General features: G+C 40.4%; 1 protein-coding gene across 1 annotated transcript; it reads right to left on the reverse strand.

The window, feature by feature from the left end:
* Positions 1 to 1,500: 1,500 nt before the first annotated feature.
* Positions 1,501 to 16,056, reverse strand: LOC122820778 (mucin-19-like). Its single transcript, XM_044098375.1, has 7 exons — positions 15,974 to 16,056; positions 10,188 to 12,649; positions 9,891 to 10,079; positions 9,693 to 9,788; positions 9,442 to 9,577; positions 2,890 to 3,036; positions 1,501 to 2,119 (listed from the first exon to the last, which is right to left on the reverse strand). The coding sequence occupies exons 2-7, from the start codon at positions 12,645 to 12,647 to the stop codon at positions 2,076 to 2,078; spliced, it is 3,072 nt and encodes a 1,023-aa protein (XP_043954310.1). The 5' UTR covers positions 12,648 to 12,649; positions 15,974 to 16,056; the 3' UTR covers positions 1,501 to 2,075.
* Between the last annotated feature and the right edge of the window lie 2,701 nt (positions 16,057 to 18,757).

The following is an 18,757-nucleotide window of genomic DNA, read 5'->3' on the forward strand; positions in this document are numbered from 1 at the left end:
CGTTACAAATTAACGCGTTACTGACATCTCTGGCTGCAGATTTGGTTTTTGCTGCCTGTAAACTTGAACCACTTCAACCACTGGTTCAAGTTTACACCGTGAGCGTTGGGCTAACACCCAATGCTCAGGACGAGTGCAGCAAATGTCACAGTTGGAAAAGTGAGGCGGGGTTATCCCGTCAGACTGTGCAACTCGACGGGGCTGCGCAGAGTTAAAGATCGTGTCTGAAGTTTCTCTTAGTGTCTGAACAGAGAAACAGTTTAATTAACTGACAGTAAAATAATGATGTCCATGCAAACATTGTGTCACACAAATTGATAAATATTTAAATGTTTTAGCTGTGAGTTACATTCTCGTACTCATAAGATCATGTTAACATAAGATACTGCCTGGTGCGCACTAGTTAGTATAAGATACAATCTGGTTGCGGATGAGAAAATTTCTGTTGTTTTCTGTTCCTTCAATGTCCTTTTAGTGGCTCTGAACTTTACAGTCTCTCTGTAGATCTCATAAGAAGTTTAGAGTTGAATTTTATGCCATTTCTGTTCAGCTCTTAGGGCTGCACAGTGGCGCAGTTGGTAGAGCTGTTGCCTTGCAGCAAGAAGGTCCTGGGTTCGATTCCCGGCTGGGGATCTTTCTGCATGAAGTTTGCATGTTCTCCCTGGGCATGCGTGGGTTCTCTCCGGGTTCTCCGGCTTCCTCCCACAGTCCAAAAACATGACTGTCAGGTTAATTGGTTTCTCTAAATTCTCCCTAGGTGTGAGTGTGTGTGTGCATGGTTGTTTGTCTTGTATATCTTTGTGTTGCCCTGCGACAGACTGGCGACCTGTCCAGGGTGAACCCCACCTCTCGCCCGGGACGCAGCTGGAGAGGAACCAGCAACCCTCCCGACCCCATTAGGGAAGAAGGGTGTAAAGAAAATGTATGGATGGATGGATGTTCAGCTCTTTGACAAAGTGCTGATTTTCATTTCTCACTAGTGGAGCATTTCTCCCAGGAGATCTCTTCCTACCAGACACAACCTTAACAATACAGGAGCAGAGGAGTCAATAATGTCTAAAATTTTAGAGTTTTGCACTTGCTGTGACGTCATTACACCTGTTTTCAGTGTACAAACAATTCTCCTGGATACAGTCCCCTGTGTTTTCAGATAACGTGAAGCAATCCACTATCCTCTCCTCTAATGGTTCATCACAGAGAATTCAAATAAAGGTTTTTCACTTGTCTCTCTGACTTAATACTTGCTACATTGTCCCTTGCATGTATCTTGCATATTTTGTTTTTGTCTAAATTAGGTGATTTTTATTACCAAACATTTTTCCATTTTGCCAGATCACATATTAGCGTTTATACCTGAAGTGAAAAATGAATCTAGATCAGTTTCAGAATCGGCAGCCAAAAAAAATCTGATCTGAGTGTCCCTGGAAAATTTAATAGAAGTGGAAAATGTTTAAAGAAAGTGCCGAGTTAAAAGTGGAATAAAAAGGCTGGACCAAGTGATTCCTTCAGGAAGATGTATTTATTTCAATTTGAATAATTAAGTTGACAAAGTATTTTATTAAAAATATATATTAAAATATTCAATTTGCAACATGTGTTACCACATTTAACGTGTTAATTGTATTAACATGTCCATTCACATCAGCCATTAAAGACTTCATAATTTAGGAAGTGCTAAATAATTAACACCATTATTACAACAAAGAACAATGTAGTGTCAAAAGAAATAAGACTTGAAGATTTCAACATGCACCAGTAAAATGGGCTTCTAAAGTAACCAGATCTTGAAACCCAAATGCTGTTGATGATGACATATTTTTGACTCTTGACAAAAATCTGTTTTTTCCTCATTTGTTGAAAAGTTTTACATTGCTCTTACATCTCAGAGCAGAATTCCAGTAGTCCTGTGGGTAAATAGTTTTATAGAACTAAAGAAGAAGCAGGTGACATCATTTCTTTTTTGATTCAGAATCACAAACTTGTCAACAAGCAGCGGAGCAGAGAAAAGAGTTTCTTCTTAAAAAAAAACAAATCATTGAATCAGCATAAAATGAACTTGGTGGAGATAAGCTGCTTCATACTGCCGTGAAAGCCAGCATGGACACGGTGACCAGCAGAACTGTAGGGGAGGAGAAAGAAAAGAAGTAAGAAATTTGGTGCTTTGGTCATTTTTAATATGAAGAACCGGCAGATTTGGAGAACATCTAAAACATGCTTGCTGCATAAAAGCCTTGAGAACGATCTTCATGTGAGACTTTGGCAAAAAATAAAAGTAAAGATAAAAAGAGGAACAATGTTTTACTGACTAAACACAAATTTAATCACAATCAATTAAGTTAGGACTCTGTATCCCCTGTTTTATAGTAAAAATAATTTCAGTGAAATGCTTCTTGTAGCCGTCCACCAGTCAATGATTCTGCTTTGAGAGAATTTTGCCCCATTCTTCTCTATCAGCTATCACTTTTCTTTGACCTGTTTTAAATCACCACCCTGAAACTCATCCAGATTATGTTGGAGTTCCCAGTTCTATTTTAACAAGGAATTAAATAGAAAATGTAAATTTTAAACTACTTGTATTCAGTCGAATAGTTTGTTTCTACCAGGAATGATGTAGGCAGCTTTTAGAAACTAAAATAGATGCAAAGGCTGTCCATTAAAAAAGAGTTACTGCTTTTTAAAAAAATGTCATTTAAACAGAATATGAATACTTTTCATTATCTATATTAGCTCTACAACAATCAAGCCTCTCTTATGACAAATCATAAGTTGTTTGCATATTTTCATTAGTCTTATAACTAACCCAAATCTTAGCAGCTTGAAGGCCTCTTTCACATCACGCTAAGGTTTAGTTCCCATATTGTCTCCCTGGCTTTGGCGTCATTAGCTTACCTGGCAAAAATGACTGTGTGTGTGTGACTGGATAGGCAGAGGAAGTGCTGTTGTTTCCTAGCAAATTGGTGATGTTGGTGGTAGGGTCAGAGAGGTTCACAAGAGGTGTTAGGATTCTGAAGTTTGCGTTTCCCAGTTCCCCGGAAGCTGAGAAAAGATGCAAAAACACAAAATGATTTCAAACGGTGATACCAATGACTCTGGTGAATAACATAAGTGACATTGTAATTCCTTACTGGGATTGTAAGATCCATTTGAAACAGACAAAACATTATTTGCTGCTCGTGTCGTTGTGTCAGGTAGCTCAGCTGAAAATGTACATTGGATTTTTCCAGAGGTGACTGATCCCTTCACATTGCTTGTGTTTTGTGTCTGAAGAGGGAAAGAGTTTAATTTACTGAAAGTAAAACAATGATGTCCATGCAAACATTGTGTCGCACAAATTGAGAAATATATCCCTACTACTAATGCTGTATAAGTTTCTCACCTGTGTCACATTTAGAACCTGATTATTGATGAAGCCAGTGAAGAAACGGACAGCACCGTTGTGGTTAGCGCAGATGTAGGCTCTGTAACTGGCAGTCTGTTGAAAAACATATTATTTTATTTTCCATCTTTTCAAACTAGAATATTGCTCTGGTTTAGATTCCATGGTATTTTAATCTATTCATAAAATATGCATTACCTGCAATGCAGTAGTTGACACACCAGCAGCAATGTAGCCGTCAGTCGGTCCTGAGAGCTCAAAGTTGTACGTTTGGCCACTTTGTTGCTTGGCAGAAAGGAAATAGCAGGTTCCAGAAGCGGGATCGCACTTTGAGGGTTCATCTGCACAGAGCTTTGAGGTGCCACATTCTTGTCGAGAAATACTGGCCTACAAAGGTGAATGCATGTATTTTAAATATTGCACTATAATAATCTTTCAAAAAACTTCATATGTGATCAATTTCTTTTTTTCACGGAGGTTATTTTTATTTCTTACCACTGCCGGGAGTGTGGTTGGTGCTACGGTGGTTGAACTGTTAGCGGATGCCACAGTGGTTGCATTGTTGGATTGTGCTACTGTGGTTCCATTGTTGGCTGGTGCTACTGTAGATCCGTTGTTGGCTGGTGCTACTGTAGATCCGTTGTTGGCTGGTGCTGCTGTAGTTTGGTTGTTGGCTGGTGCTACTGTAGTTTGGTTGTTGGCTGGTGCTACTGTAGTTTGGTTGTTGGCTGGTGCTACTGTAGTTTGGTTGTTGGCTGGTGCTACTGTAGATCCGTTGTTGGCTGGTGCTACTGTAGATCCGTTGTTGGCTGGTGCTACTGTAGTTTGGTTGTTGGCTGGTGCTACTGTAGTTTGGTTGTTGGCTGGTGCTACTGTAGTTTGGTTGTTGGCTGGTGCTACTGTAGTTCCGTTGTTGGCTGGTGCTACTGTAGATCCGTTGTTGGCTGGTGCTGCTGTAGTTTGGTTGTTGGCTGGTGCTACTGTAGTTTGGTTGTTGGCTGGTGCTACTGTAGATCCGTTGTTGGCTGGTGCTACTGTAGATCCGTTGTTGGCTGGTGCTACTGTAGATCCGTTGTCCGCTGGTGCTACTGTGGTTGGGCTGTTGGCTGTTGCTGCTGTAGTTTCGTTGTTAGCTGGTGCTATTGTGGTTGTATTGCTCTGAGCATAGGTGGTCATAAATTCCAAGGACAGTGTCACCAACAAAAAATTGAGGAGCAGTCGTTTATCCATGCCTTCAGGAAAGGGAAGATTATTTAATTAAACAATGCAAATACAAAATTAGTTTCAGTTGGATGTGAAATGAGATTTTCTTTCAAGGTAAAAATGTTTTAAATTGGTTATTATTTTATAAAAGATAAAGTTTCTTTCTGACAACCTGGATAAAAAAGTCTGTAATTACTTTGAGTGTCATTCTTTAATGCATTTCTATTTGTAATGCAACACTTGTTTTAACCTAATGAACTTTAGTATCTTATAATCTAATACAATACATTCAGTATATATGTTTATATTAGATTACACTAAGATTTTCTTTTCACTTATGGTTAATGTTGGGTGAAGCCATATAGTGCCTAATAATTGCACCTACGATTTGTAAATCATGGTGACAACAGAAACTACCCAGATGAACATGACCATCATCAAACTCTGATCTAACATATGTGATATGCTAGACAGCAACATTCAGGAAAATGTTTCAGAATTTAAAGAAAAACCCAGAAACAACTTTAGCTGAAATTCAGGCCTCTTTAGAAATAAATGAGTAACTTTTTTTTTTTTAAAGTGACTCTTTTTTATGAGTAACTACGCAATGGTAATGGTACCTCATTACCACTGAATAGTAATGGGGTACTTGACGAAGAAGAAGCTGCATTGTTGAAGGTATTGCTGCATTAATAAGCAAAAGCCACCAAGCACCAATACATCAAACAGCACTTTTTGGCCACATTCATAAACATTACCTTTGGAGAGGCATCAACAAAGCTTTTGACAAAAGGATCACCAGTACTACTGCGAATCACAGAGGAGCATCGCTGATATCTTGAGGGTGTGTGAGCTCCAGAGCCACAGCAAACTTGGTCAAAATGAATTTCAGGATGAATGCAGCATGTTATCAGAAAATACTGGAGGAAATGTTTCACTCATCAATCTGGAAGCTGCACATGAGTTGTACCTGAACATTCCAACACGACAACGATCCAAAGCACAAGGCCAAGTCGAATTGTCATTGGCTGCAGCAGAACAAAATGAAGGTTCTGGAGTGGGTATCTCTGTTTAATGACTTCACTGTCATTGAGCCACTCTGGGGAAAGCTCAAACTTTCAGCTCATGCCAGACTGCCCAGGAATTTACTGGAGCTGGAGGCTTTTTGCAAAGAACGGTCAGTTTTAACGTCAGAGTTATGGTTTTGTGGAATCTACCACAGCAGATTCCAAACGGTCGTTGATGTTAAAGGAGGGAATGGTGTTAGGAATTGAGTTATGTTAACTTTTCATCAAGGTCATTTGGGTTGTTTCTGTTGAGTTTGGGATTTAATATAGTAAACACAGCTGTTTGACAGTAAACCTCAAACCCATCCACTAATAATGAGTGAAAAGAAAGTTTTTGTGCCATATATGAAACATCTGTTCCACAAAATCTACCTACTTATATATATATATGCACACACACACGCGCACAAGATTAGTGCTGCACAGTAAACAATGTATGAAAAATGGAAATAAATAAGCTGATAAATAATGAATTCTTACTGTTTTAAATGCCTGAAGATTTTCAAATAACCGGTTGAGTAAACTTTATATGGTTGAAACAGTCTTTTTGTAAAATAATAATTGAGTAATATGAAAACAATTTCAATACAGACAGTGGTTGCTCTTGTACCTACCTGTAGACTTTATTCTTCTTAATGCAAAAGATGAGTCCTTGAACAGAGGTAGTTTTATTCCCAGGTATGATTGTCAGGTGGCCTGTGTCCAATATCCTCTGAATCCCAGGTGAATATGTGACGCCTCTTTACTCTGAACCACTATTTACGTTTATTGGCTTAGGGAGGAGACACTAAGCAACTAAATGGACAATGCAACATACCACACTTATAACAGTTTCTTTCGCTTCCCTCAAGGTTTAATGTAAAAGTTCTAAAGTAAAAACTAACACAGTGTTTTCTCTATTTTCTCTTTACTTTGCTTATAATTCATCTCCTTCACGAAGTCTGACAACAAAAGCCGTTCCAAAGATATATCTGTTGTCCAACTTGCACTTACAACTCATGTACTGCAGATTTGTTTTTTGCTGCCTGTAAACGTGAACCACTAGTTCAAGTTTACAGGCAACTAACACCCAATGCTCAGGACGAGTGCAGCAAATGTCACAGTTGGAAAAGTGAGGCGGGGTTATCCCGTCAGACTGTGCAATTTGTCGGGGCTGCGCAGAGTTAAAAGTCGTGTCTGAAGTTTCTGAAGTTTCTCTTAGTGTCTGAAGAGAGAAATAGTTTAATTAACTGAAAGTAAAATAATGATGTCCATGCAAACATTGCGTCGCACAAATTGATAAATATTTAAATGTTTTAGCTCTGAGTTACATTCTCGTACTCACAAGATCATGTTAACATGAGATACTGCCTGGTGCGCACTAGTTAGTATAAGATACAATCTGGTTGCGGATGAGAAAATTTATGTTTTTTTCTGTTCCTTCAATGTCCTTTTAGTGGCTCTGAACTTTACAGTCTCTCTGTAGATCTCATAAGAAGTTTAGAGTTGAATTTTATGCCATTTCTGTTCAGCTCTTTGACAAAGTGCTGATTTTCATTTCTCACTAGTGGAGTATTTCTCCCAGGAGATCTCTTCCTACCAGACACAACTTTAACAATACAGGAGCAGAGGAGTCAATAATGTCTAAAATTTTAGAGTTTTGCACTTGCTGTGACATCATTACACCTGTTTTCAGTGTACAAACAATTCTCCTGGATACAGTCCCCTGTGTTTTCAGATAACGTGAAGCAATCCACTATCCTCTCCTCTAATGGTTCATCACAGAGAATTCAAATAAAGGTTTTTCACTTGTCTCTCTGACTTAATACTTGCTACATTGTCCCTCCATGTATCTTGCATATTTTGTTTTTGTCTAAATTAGGTGATTTTTATTACCAAACATTTTTCCATTTTGCCAGATCACATATTAGCGTTTATACCTGAAGTGAAAAATGAATCTAGATCAGTTTCAGAATCGGCAGCCAAAGAAAATCTGATCTGAGTGTCCCTGGAAAATTCAACAGAAGTGGAAAATGTTTAAAGAAAGTGCTGAGTTAAAAGTAGAATAAAAAGGCTGGACCAAGTGATTCCTTCAGGAAGATGTATTTATTTCAATTTGAATAATTAAGTTGACAAAGGATTTTATTAAAAATATATATTAAAATATTCAATTTGCAACATGTATTACCACATTTAACGTGTTAATTGTATTAACATGTCCATTCACATCAGCCATTAAAGACTTCATAATTTAGGAAGTGCTAAATAATTAACACCATTATTACAACAAAGAACAATGTAGTGTCAAAAGAAATAAGACTTGAAGATTTCAACATGCACCAGTAAAATGGGCTTCTAAAGTAACCAGATCTTGAAACCCAAATGCTGTTGATGATGACATATTTTTGACTCTTGACAAAAATCTGTTTTTTCCTCATTTGTTAAAAAGTTTTACATTGCTCTTACATCTTAGAGCAGAATTCCAGTAGTCCTGTGGGTAAATAGTTTTATAGAACTAAAGAAGAAGCAGGTGACATCATTTCTCTTTTGATTCAGAATCACAAACTTGTCAACAAGCAGCGGATCAGTGGCTTGAAGAGTTGTTCTTCTTAAAAAAAAAAAAAAAAAATCATTGAGTCAGCATAAAATGAAACCTATCAAAGTAGGAAAATCTGTCCAAGACCTGCTCCATTTTTTATCTTAGTCTTCTGTGTTCATTGATAGAGACGTTACGGCCTTTTTCGAACATGGTGGAAATAAGCTGCTTCATACTGCCGTGAAAGCCAGCATGGACACGGTGACCAGCAGAACTGTAGGGGAGGAGACAGAAAAGAAGTAAGAAATTTGGTGCTTTGGTCATTTTTAATATGAAGAACCGGCAGATTTGGAGAACATCTAAAACATGCTTGCTGCATAAAAGCCTTGAGAACGATCTTCATGTGAGACTTTGGCAAAAAATAAAAGTAAAGATAAAAAGAGGAACAATGTTTTACTGACTAAACACAAATTTAATCACAATCAATTAAGTTAGGACTCTGTATCCCCTGTTTTATAGTAAAAATAATTTCAGTGAAATGCTTCTTGTAGCCGTCCACCAGTCAATGATTCTGCTTTGAGAGAATTTTGCCCCATTCTTCTCTATCAGCTATCACTTTTCTTTTACCTATTTTAAATCACCACCCTGAAACTCATCCAGATTATGTTGGAGTTCCCATTTCTATTTTAACAAGAAATTAAATAGAAAATGTAAATTTTAAACTACTTGTATTCAGTCGAATAGTTTGTTTCTACCAGGAATGATGTAGGCAGCTTTTAGAAACTAAAATAGATGCAAAGGCTGTCCATTAAAAAAGAGTTACTGCTTTTAAAAAAAATGTCATTTAAACAGAATATGAATACCTTTCATTATCTATATTAGCTCTACAACAATCAAGCCTCTCTTATGACAAATCATAAGTTGTTTGCATATTTCCACTAGTCTTATAACTAACCCAAATCTTAGTAGCTGGAAGGCCTCATTCGCATCACGCTAAGGTTTAGCTCCCATATTGTCTCCCTGGCTTTGGCGTCATTAGCTTACCTGGCAAAAATGACTGTGTGTGTGTGACTGGATAGGCAGAGGAAGTGCTGTTGTTTCCTAGCAAATTGGTGACGTTGGTGGTAGGGTCAGAGAGGTTCACAAGAGGTGTTAGGATTCTGAAGGTTGGGTTTCCCAGTTCCCCGGAAGCTGAGAAAAGATGCAAAAACACAAAATGATTTCAAACGGTGATACCAATGACTTTGTTGAATAGCATAAGTGACATTGTAATTCCTTACTGGGATTGTAAGAACCAGTTGTAATAGACATGGCATAGCCTGCTGCTCGTGTCGTTGTGTCAGGTAGATCAGCTGAAAATGTACATTGGATTTTTCCAGAGGCGACTGATCCCTTCACATTGCTTGTGTTTAGTGTCTGAAGAGGGAAAGAGTTTAATTTACTGAAAGTAAAACAATGATGTCCATGCAAACATTGTGTCGCACAAATTGAGAAATATATCCCTACTACTAATGCTGTATAAGTTTCTCACCTGTGTCAGATTTAGAACCTGATTATTGATGAAGCCAGTGAAGAAACGGACAGCACCGTTGTGGTTAGCGCAGATGTAGGCTCTGTGACTGGCAGACTGTTGAAAAACTTATTATTTTATTTTCCATCTTTTCAAACTAGAATATTGCTCTGGTTTAGATTTCATGGTATTTTAATCTATTCATAAAATATGCATTACCTGAGATACAGCATTTGACATGCCAGCAGCAATGTAGCCCTCTTTCGGTCCTGAGAGCTCAAAGTTGTACGTTTGGCCTCTTTGTTGCTTGGCAGAAAGGAAATAGCAGGTTCCAGAAGCGGGATCGCACTTTGAGGGTTCAGCTGCACAGAGCTTTGAGGTGCCACATTCTTGTCGAGAAATACTGGCCTACAAAGGTGAATGCATGTATTTTAAATATTGCACTGTAATAATCTTTCAATAAACTTCATATGTGATCAATTTCTTTTTTTCACGGAGTTTATTTTTATTTCTTACCATTGCCGGGAGTGTGGTTGGTGCTACGGTGGTTGCATTACTAGCTGGTGCCACAGTGGTTGAACTGTTAGCGGATGCCACGGTGGTTGCGATGTTGGATTGTGCTACTGTGGTTCCATTGTTGGCTGGTGCTACTGTAGATCCGTTGTTGGCTGGTGCTACTGTAGATCCGTTGTTGGCTGGTGCTACTGTAGATCCGTTGTTGGCTGGTGCTACTGTAGATCCGTTGTTGGCTGGTGCTACTGTAGATCCGTTGTTGGCTTGTGCTACTGTAGATCCGTTGTTGGCTGGTGCTACTGTAGTTCCGTTGTTGGCTGGTGCTACTGTAGATCCGTTGTTGGCTGGTGCTACTGTAGTTCCGTTGTTGGCTGGTGCTACTGTAGATCCGTTGTTGGCTGGTGCTACTGTAGTTCCGTTGTTGGCTGGTGCTACTGTAGATCCGTTGTTGGCTTGTGCTACTGTAGATCCGTTGTTGGCTGGTGCTACTGTAGTTCCGTTGTTGGCTGGTGCTACTGTAGTTCCGTTGTTGGCTGGTGCTGCTGTAGTTCCGTTGTTGGCTGGTGCTGCTGATGTTCCGTTGTTGGTTGGTGCTGCTGATGTTCCGTTGTTGGCTGGTGCTACTGTGGTTCCGTTGTTGGCTGGTGCTGCTGTAGTTCCGTTGTTAGCTGGTGCTACTGATGTTCTGTTGTTGGTTGGTGCTACTGTAGTTCCGTTGTTGGCTGGTGCTGCTGATGTTCCGTTGTTGGTTGGTGCTACTGTAGTTCCGTTGTTGGCTGGTGCTACTGTGGTTCCGTTGTTGGCTGGTGCTGCTGTAGTTCCGTTGTTAGCTGGTGCTACTGATGTTCTGTTGTTGGTTGGTGCTACTGATGTTCCGTTGTTAGCTTTTGCTACTGTGGTTCCGTTAGCTGGTGCTATTGTAGTTGGTTTGTTGGCTGGTGCTACTGTAGTTCCGTTGTTGGCTGGTGCTGCTGATGTTCCGTTGTTGGCTGGTGCTGCTGTGGTTCCGTTGTTGGCTGGTGCTGCTGTGGTTCCGTTCTTGGCTGGTGCTGCTGTGGTTCCGTTGTTGGCTGGTGCTGCTGTAGATCCGTTGTTGGCTGGTGCTGCTGTAGATCCGTTGTTGGCTGGTGCTACTGTAGATCCGTTGTTGGCTGGTGCTACTGTAGTTCCGTTGTTGGCTGGTGCTGCTGATGTTCCGTTGTTGGCTGGTGCTACTGTGGTTCCGTTGTTGGCTGGTGCTGCTGTAGATCCGTTGTTGGCTGGTGCTACTGTGGTCCCGTTGTTGGCTGGTGCTACTGTGGTTCCGTTGTAGGCTGGTGCTACTGATGTTCCGTTGTTGGCTGGTGCTGCTGTAGATCCGTTGTTGGCTGGTGCTACTGTGGTTCCGTTGTTGGCTGGTGCTACTGTGGTTCCGTTGTTGGCTGGTGCTACTGTAGTTCCGTTGTTCGCTGGTGCTACTGATGTTCCGTTGTTGGCTAGTGCTGCTGTAGTTGGGTTGTTGGCTGGTGCTGCTGTAGATCCGTTGTTGGCTGGTGCTGCTGTGGTTCCGTTGTTTGCTGGTGCTACTGTGGTTCCATTGTCGGCTGGTGCTACTGATGTTCCGTTGTTGGCTGGTGCTGCTGTGGTTCCATTGTCGGCTGGTGCTACTGTAGATCCGTTGTCAGCTGGTGCTACTGATGTTCCGTTGTTGGCTGGTGCTACTGTAGATCCATTGTCGGCTGGTGCTACTGTAGATCCGTTGTCAGCTGGTGCTACTGATGTTCCGTTGTTGGCTGGTGCTACTGTAGTTCCGTTGTTCGCTGGTGCTACTGATGTTCCATTGTCGGCTGGTGCTGCTGTAGTTCCGTTGTTGGCTGGTGCTACTGATGTTCCGTTGTCGGCTGGTGCTACTGTAGTTCCGTTGTTCGCAGGTGCTACTGATGTTCCGTTGTCGGCTGGTGCTGCTGTAGTTCCGTTGTTCACTGGTGCTACTGATGTTCCGTTGTCGGCTGGTGCTACTGTAGTTCCGTTGTTGGCTGGTGCTACTGTTGATCCGTTGTTGGCTGATGCTGCTGTAGTTCCGTTGTTAGCTGGTGCTACTGTGGTTGGGCTGTTGGTTGGTGCTACAGTAGTTCCGTTGTTAGTTGGTGCTACTGTAGATCCGTTGTCCGCTGGTGCTACTGTAGTTCCGTTGTTGGCTGGTGCTACTGTGGTTGGGCTGTTCGCTGGTGCTGCTGTAGTTCCGTTGTTGGCTGGTGCTACTGTAGATCCGTTGTCCGCTGGTGCTACTGTAGATCCGTTGTCCGCTGGTGCTACTGTGGTTGGGCTGTTCGCTGGTGCTGCTGTAGTTTCGTTGTTAGCTGGTGCTATTGTGGTTGCATTGTTAGCTGGTGCTATTGTGGTTGTATTGGTCTGAGCATAGGTGGTCATAAATTCCAAGGACAGTGTCACCAACAAAAAATTGAGAAGCAGTCGTTTATCCATGCCTTCAGGAAAGGGAAGATTATTTAATTAAACAATGCAAATACAAAATTAGTTACAGTTGGATGTGAAATGAGATTTTCTTTCAAGGTAAAATTTTTTTTAAATTGGTTATTATTTTATAAAAGATAAAGTTTTGTTCTGACAACCTGGATAAAAAAGTCTGTAATTACTTTGAGTGTCATTCTTTAATGCATTTCTATTTAACCTAATGAACTTTAGTATCTTATAATCTAATACAATACATTCAGTATATATGTATATATTAGATTACACTAAGCTTTTCTTTTCACTTATGGTTAATGTTGGGTGAAGCCATATAGTGCCTAATAATTGCACCTACGTTTTGTAAATCATGGTGACAACAGAATCTACCCAGATGAACATGATCATCATCAAACTCTGATCTAACATATGTGATATGCTAGACAGCAACATTCAGGAAAATGTTTCAGATTTTAAAGAAAAACCCAGAAACAACTTTAGCTGAAATTCAGGCCTCTTTAAAAATAAATGAGTAACTTTTTTTTTTAAAGTGACTCTTTTTAATGAGTAACTACGCAATGGTAATGGTACCTCATTACCACTGAATAGTAATGGGGTACTTGACGAAGAAGAAGCTGCATTGTTGAAGGTTAGCATTAATAAGCAAAAGCCACCAAGCACCAATACATCAAACAGCACTTTTTGGCCACATTCATAAACATTACCTTTGGAGAGGCATCAACAAAGCTTTTGACAAAAGGATCACCAGTACTACTGCGAATCACAGAGGAGCATCGCTGATATCTTGAGGGTGTGTGAGCTCCAGAGCCACAGCAAACTTGGTCAAAATGAATTTCAGGATGAATCAGAAAATACTGGAGGAAATGTTTCACTCATCAATCTGGAAGCTGCACATGAGTTGTACCTGAACATTCCAACACGACAACGACCCAAAGCACAAGGCCAAGTCGAATTGTCATTGGCTGCAGCAGAACAAAATGAAGGTTCTGGAGTGGGTATCTCTGTTTAATGACTTCACTGTCATTGAGCCACTCTGGGGAAAGCTCAAACTTTCAGCTCATGCCAGACTGCCCAGGAATTTACTGGAGCTGGAGGCTTTTTGCAAAGAAGAACGGTCAGTTTTAACGTCAGAGTTATGGTTTTGTGGAATCTACCACAGCAGATTCCAAGCGGTCGTTGATGTTAAAGGAGGGAATGGTGTTAGGAATTGAGTTATGTTAACTTTTCATCAAGGTCATTTGGGTTGTTTCTGTTGAGTTTGGGATTTAATATAGTAAACACAGCTGTTTGACAGTAAACCTCAAACCCATCCACTAATAATGAGTGAAAAGAAAGTTTTTGTGCCATATATGAAACATCTGTTCAACAAAATCTACCTATCTGATATAATATATACTGTACAGACAAAAAGTTTGGACACACCTTCTAATTCTATGAGTTTCCTTTATTTTCATGACTATTAACATTGTAGATACAAACTGAAGGCATCAAAACTATGAATTAATACCTGTGGGAATATATACTAAAAGTGTAAACAACTGAAAATACGAATTATATTCTAGTTTATCCTGTAGCAAGCTTTTGCTGTGATTACTGCATTGCACACACTCTGCATTCTCTTTATGGGCTTCAAGAGGTAATCACCTGAAATGGTTTTCACTTCACAATTGTGCCCTGTCAGGTTATTAAGTGGGATTTCTTGCCTTATAAATGGGGTCGCAACCATCAGTTGTGTTGTGCAGAAGTCAGGTGGATACACAGCTGATAGTCCTACTGAATAGACTGTTAGAATTTGTATTATGGCAAGAAAAAAGCAGCTAAGAAAAGAAAAACGAGTGGCCATGAGTACTTTAAGAAATGAAGGTCAGTCAGTTCGAAAAATTGGGAAAACTTTTAAAGTGTCCCCAAGTGCAGTGGCAAAAATCATCAGGCGCTACAAAGAAACTGGCTCACTTGAGGACTGCCCCAGGAAAGGAAGACCAAGCGTCACATATGCTGCGGAGGATAAGTTCATCCGAGTCACCAGCCTCTGCGACAGACGGGCGACCTGCGACAGACTGAAAGTGGATGGATGGATGGAGTCAGCAGCCTCAGAAATCGCAGGTTAACAACAGCTCAGATTAGAGACCAGGTCAATGCCACACAGAGTTCTAGCAGCGGACACATCTCTAGAACAACTGTTAAGAGGAGATTGTGTGAATCAGGCCTTCATGGTAGAATAGCTCCTAGGAAACCACTGGTAAGGACAGGCAACAAGCAGAAGAGACTTGTTTGGGCTAAAGAACACAAGGAAAGGACATTAGACCAGTGGAAATCTGTGCTTTGGTCTGTTGAGTCCAAATTTGAGATCTTTGGTTCCAACCACTATGTCTTTGTGCGACGCAGAAAAGGTGAACGGATGGACTCTACATGCCTGGTTCCCATCGTGATGCATGGAAGAGGAGGTGTGATGGTGTGGGGGTGCTTTGCTGGTGACACTATTGGGGATTTATTTAAAATTGAAGGCATACTGGACAAGCATGGCTACCATAGCATCTTGCAGCGGCATGCTATTTCATCCGGTTTGCGTTTAGTTGGAACATCATTTATTTTTCAACAGGACAATGACCCCAAACACACCTCCAGGCTGTGTAAGGGCTATTTGACCAAGAAGCAGAGTGATGGGGTGCTGTGCCAGATGACCTGGCCTCCACAGTCACTGGAGTTGAACCCAATTGAGATGGTTTGGGGTGAGCTGGACCACAGAATGAAGGCAAAAGGGCCAACAAGTGCTAAGCATCTCTGGGAACTCCTTCAAGACTGTTGGAAGACCATTTCAGGTGACTTCCTCTTGAAGCTCATCAAGAGAATGCCAAGAGTGTGAGAAGCAGTAATCAAAGCAAAAGGTGGCTACTTTGAAGAACCTAGAATATAAGACATGTTTTCAGTTGTTTCACATATTTTTGTTAAGTATATAATTCCACATGTGTTAATTCATAGTTTTGATGCCTTCAGTGTGAATCTACAATTTTCATAGTCATGAAAATAAAGAAAACTCTTTGAATGAAAAGGTGTGTCCAAACCTTTGGTTCCCTGAGTTGCACTAATCCTGCAGGATTAGTGCAACTCAGCAAATAATGTATGAAAATAAGTTAATAAATAATGAATTCTTACTCTTTTAAATGCCTGAAAATTTTCAAATGACCGGTTGAGTAAACTTCTTTATACATTTAAAAGTATTTCACAGTTCTACCTCTATATGGTTGAAACAGTCTTTTTGTAAAATAATAATTGAGTAATATGAAAACTCTTTCAATACAGAGAGTGGTTGCTCTTGTACCTACCTGTAGATTTTATTCTTCTTAATGCAAAAGATGAGTTCTTGAACAGAGGTAGTTTTATTCCCAGGTATGATTGGCCTGTGTCCAATATCCTCTGATTCCCAGGTGAATATGTGACACCTCTTTACTCTGGACCACTATTTAAGTCTTGCGTAAAGGGAGGAGACACTAAACAAGTTAACTCACCATGCAACATACCACACTTGTAACAGTTTCTTTCACTCCCCTCAAGGTTTATTGTAAAGGTCTTAAAGATGAGATTATGTCAAAGGTTTGATTAAGAAAACATATAATCTTTCTTTGTACATGTATGATCATGCAGGCGTGAGGAGTCATGATGTATTGTGAGGTGGCGGTTAGGCAGACCCTTGAAAACCCAGGTAGATGAAAAATGAAGGTTTTTAATGATGACTAATCCACAAAAATAGAGCACAACAATGATCAAAAAACAAGTCCAAATCCCTGGCAGCACTACTGAGCAGAAGCTTAGGCTCAAAACAGGTAGCAAACAGAGAACACGAATGGACTAAACACACACACCGCAGAACAGACTCCAAATGAGACAAGGACCCAACAAAGACACAGAGACTCAGGTGACACTAAATACAGAGGAGGTAATCAGGGAACGAGACACACCTGGGAACTAATCAAGGGGAGACAGGAAAACACGGAAACTCAGAAACGCAGGAATTCAAAATAAACACAGAGAAACTCAAATCACAACATGAGGATGTCACATACTTCTAAAGCACACCCTGTCTTTGTCGAATTATAATCTACTTATAAAACATTTACTGCAACAGACTGGCGACCTGTCCAGGGTGAACCCCGCCTCTCGCCCAGTACGCAGATGGAGATAGACACCAGCAACCCTCCCGACCCCATTAGGGACAATGGTGACCAGAAAGTGGATGGTTGGATGGATAAAACATCTAGATTTCTTTTCTTTTATTGTCCAAGTGTCATTTAAAGCAGTGGTCCCCAACCTTTTTATTACAGCGGACCGGCCAAAGCCTTCGTAAATTTCCGCGGACCGGGGGGGTGGGGGGGGGGGGGGGGGGGGGATTTGCGCGCGCTGTGAGCTGGCGCAAGACTCAACCCTCGGCATCCGGTGTACGACTTTTCAAAATAAAAGCTCCTCCAGACTCAATACATAGAACGGACATATTTTATTAGTTCTTGCGCGGCCCGGTACCAATTGGTCCACGGACCGGTACCGGTCCGCGGCCCGGTGGTTGGGGACCACTGATTTAAAGTATGCAGAGCGACACACCAGTTTAGATCATGGAAATATTGGTAAGTGATCATTTGGGAACTCCCTCAAAACCATAGATCTGCACAAAAATATGTAACATCTTGGAATGTAAAGAGGAAATCACCCAAAAGATATGTGTATATCAAGCCAATTCACATCAGAAATAAAGGTGGAAATATCACCAGAAAAACTAGATTATATTAGTTTGTTTCACCAAAGCAAGGTTACAGCTTTTGAAACAGCTTTTGTTTTCCCACTTTTTCCACATGTAATCTCACTTACATTTAGCTTGAATGGAATCTGTTCCACCTCAGCCTAGTAACTCTTTAATTCCTGCTTACACAGTGTTTTCTCTATTTTCTCTTTACTCTGCTTATAATTCATCTCCTTCACGAAGTCTGACAACAAAAGCCGTTCCAAAGATATATCTGTTGTCCAACTTGCACTTACAACTCATGTACTGCAGATTTGTTTTTTGCTGCCTGTAAACTTGAACCACTTGAACCACTGGTTCAAGTTTACACCGTGAGCGTTGGGCTAACACCCAATGCTCAGGAGGAGTGCAGCAAATGTCACAGTTGGAAAAGTGAGGCGGGGTTATCCCGTCAGACTGTGCAACTCGTCGGGGCTGCACAGAGTTAAAGGTCGTTTCTGAAGTTTCTCTTAGTGTCTGAAGAGAGAAACAGTTTAATTAACTGACAGTAAAATAATGATGTCCATGCAAACATTGTGTCGCACAAATTGATAAATATTTAAATGTTTTAGCTCTGAGTTACATTCTCGTACTCACAAGATCATGTTAACATAAGATACTGCCTGGTGTGCACTAGTTAGTATAAGATACAATCTGGTTGCAGACAAGAAAATTTCTGTTGTTTTCTTTTCATTCAATTTCCTTCTAGTGGCTCTGAACTTTACAGTCTCTCTGTAGATCTCATAAGAAGTTTAGAGTTGAATTTTATGCCATTTCTGTTCAGCTCTTTGACAAAGTGCTGATTTTCATTTCTCACTAGTGGAGTATTTCTCCCAGGAGATCTCTTCCTACCAGACACAACCTTAACAATACAGGAGCAGAGGAGTCAATAATGTCTAAAATTTTAGAGTTTTGCACTTGCTGTGACATCATTACACCTGTTTTCAGTGTACAAACAATTCTCCTGGATACAGTCCCCTGTGTTTTCAGATAACGTGAAGCAATCCACTATCCTCTCCTCTAATGGTTCATCACAGAGAATTCAAATAAAGGTTTTTCACTTGTCTCTCTGACTTAATACTTGCTACATTGTCCCTTGCATGTATCTTGCATATTTTGTTTTTGTCGAAATTAGGTGATTTTATTACCAAACATTTTTCCATTTTGCCAGATCACATATTAGCTTTTATACCTGAAGTGAAAAATGAATCTAGATCAGTTTCAGAATCGGCAGCCAAAAAAAATCTGATCTGAGTGTCCCTGGAAAATTTAATAGAAGTGGAAAATGTTTAAAGAAAGTGCCGAGTTAAAAGTAGAATAAAAAGGCTGGACCAAGTGA

The sequence above is a fragment of the Gambusia affinis genome, linkage group LG18, assembly GCF_019740435.1.
Source record: "Gambusia affinis linkage group LG18, SWU_Gaff_1.0, whole genome shotgun sequence".
Classification (NCBI taxonomy): Eukaryota; Metazoa; Chordata; class Actinopteri; order Cyprinodontiformes; family Poeciliidae; genus Gambusia; species Gambusia affinis.

Bases quoted from the DNA above. Each gene is read 5' to 3' on its own strand.
- LOC122820778 (XM_044098375.1), bottom strand. From the start codon at position 12,647: ATGGATAAACGACTGCTTCTCAATTTTTTGTTGGTGACACTGTCCTTG. The intron at 9,578-9,692 runs GTGAGAAACTTA...TTCCCTCTTCAG, and splicing joins AGGTTCTAAATCTGACACAG to ACACTAAACACAAGCAATGT. The intron at 2,120-2,889 runs GTAAGCTAATGA...CCTCCCCTACAG, and splicing joins CACACAGTCATTTTTGCCAG to TTCTGCTGGTCACCGTGTCC.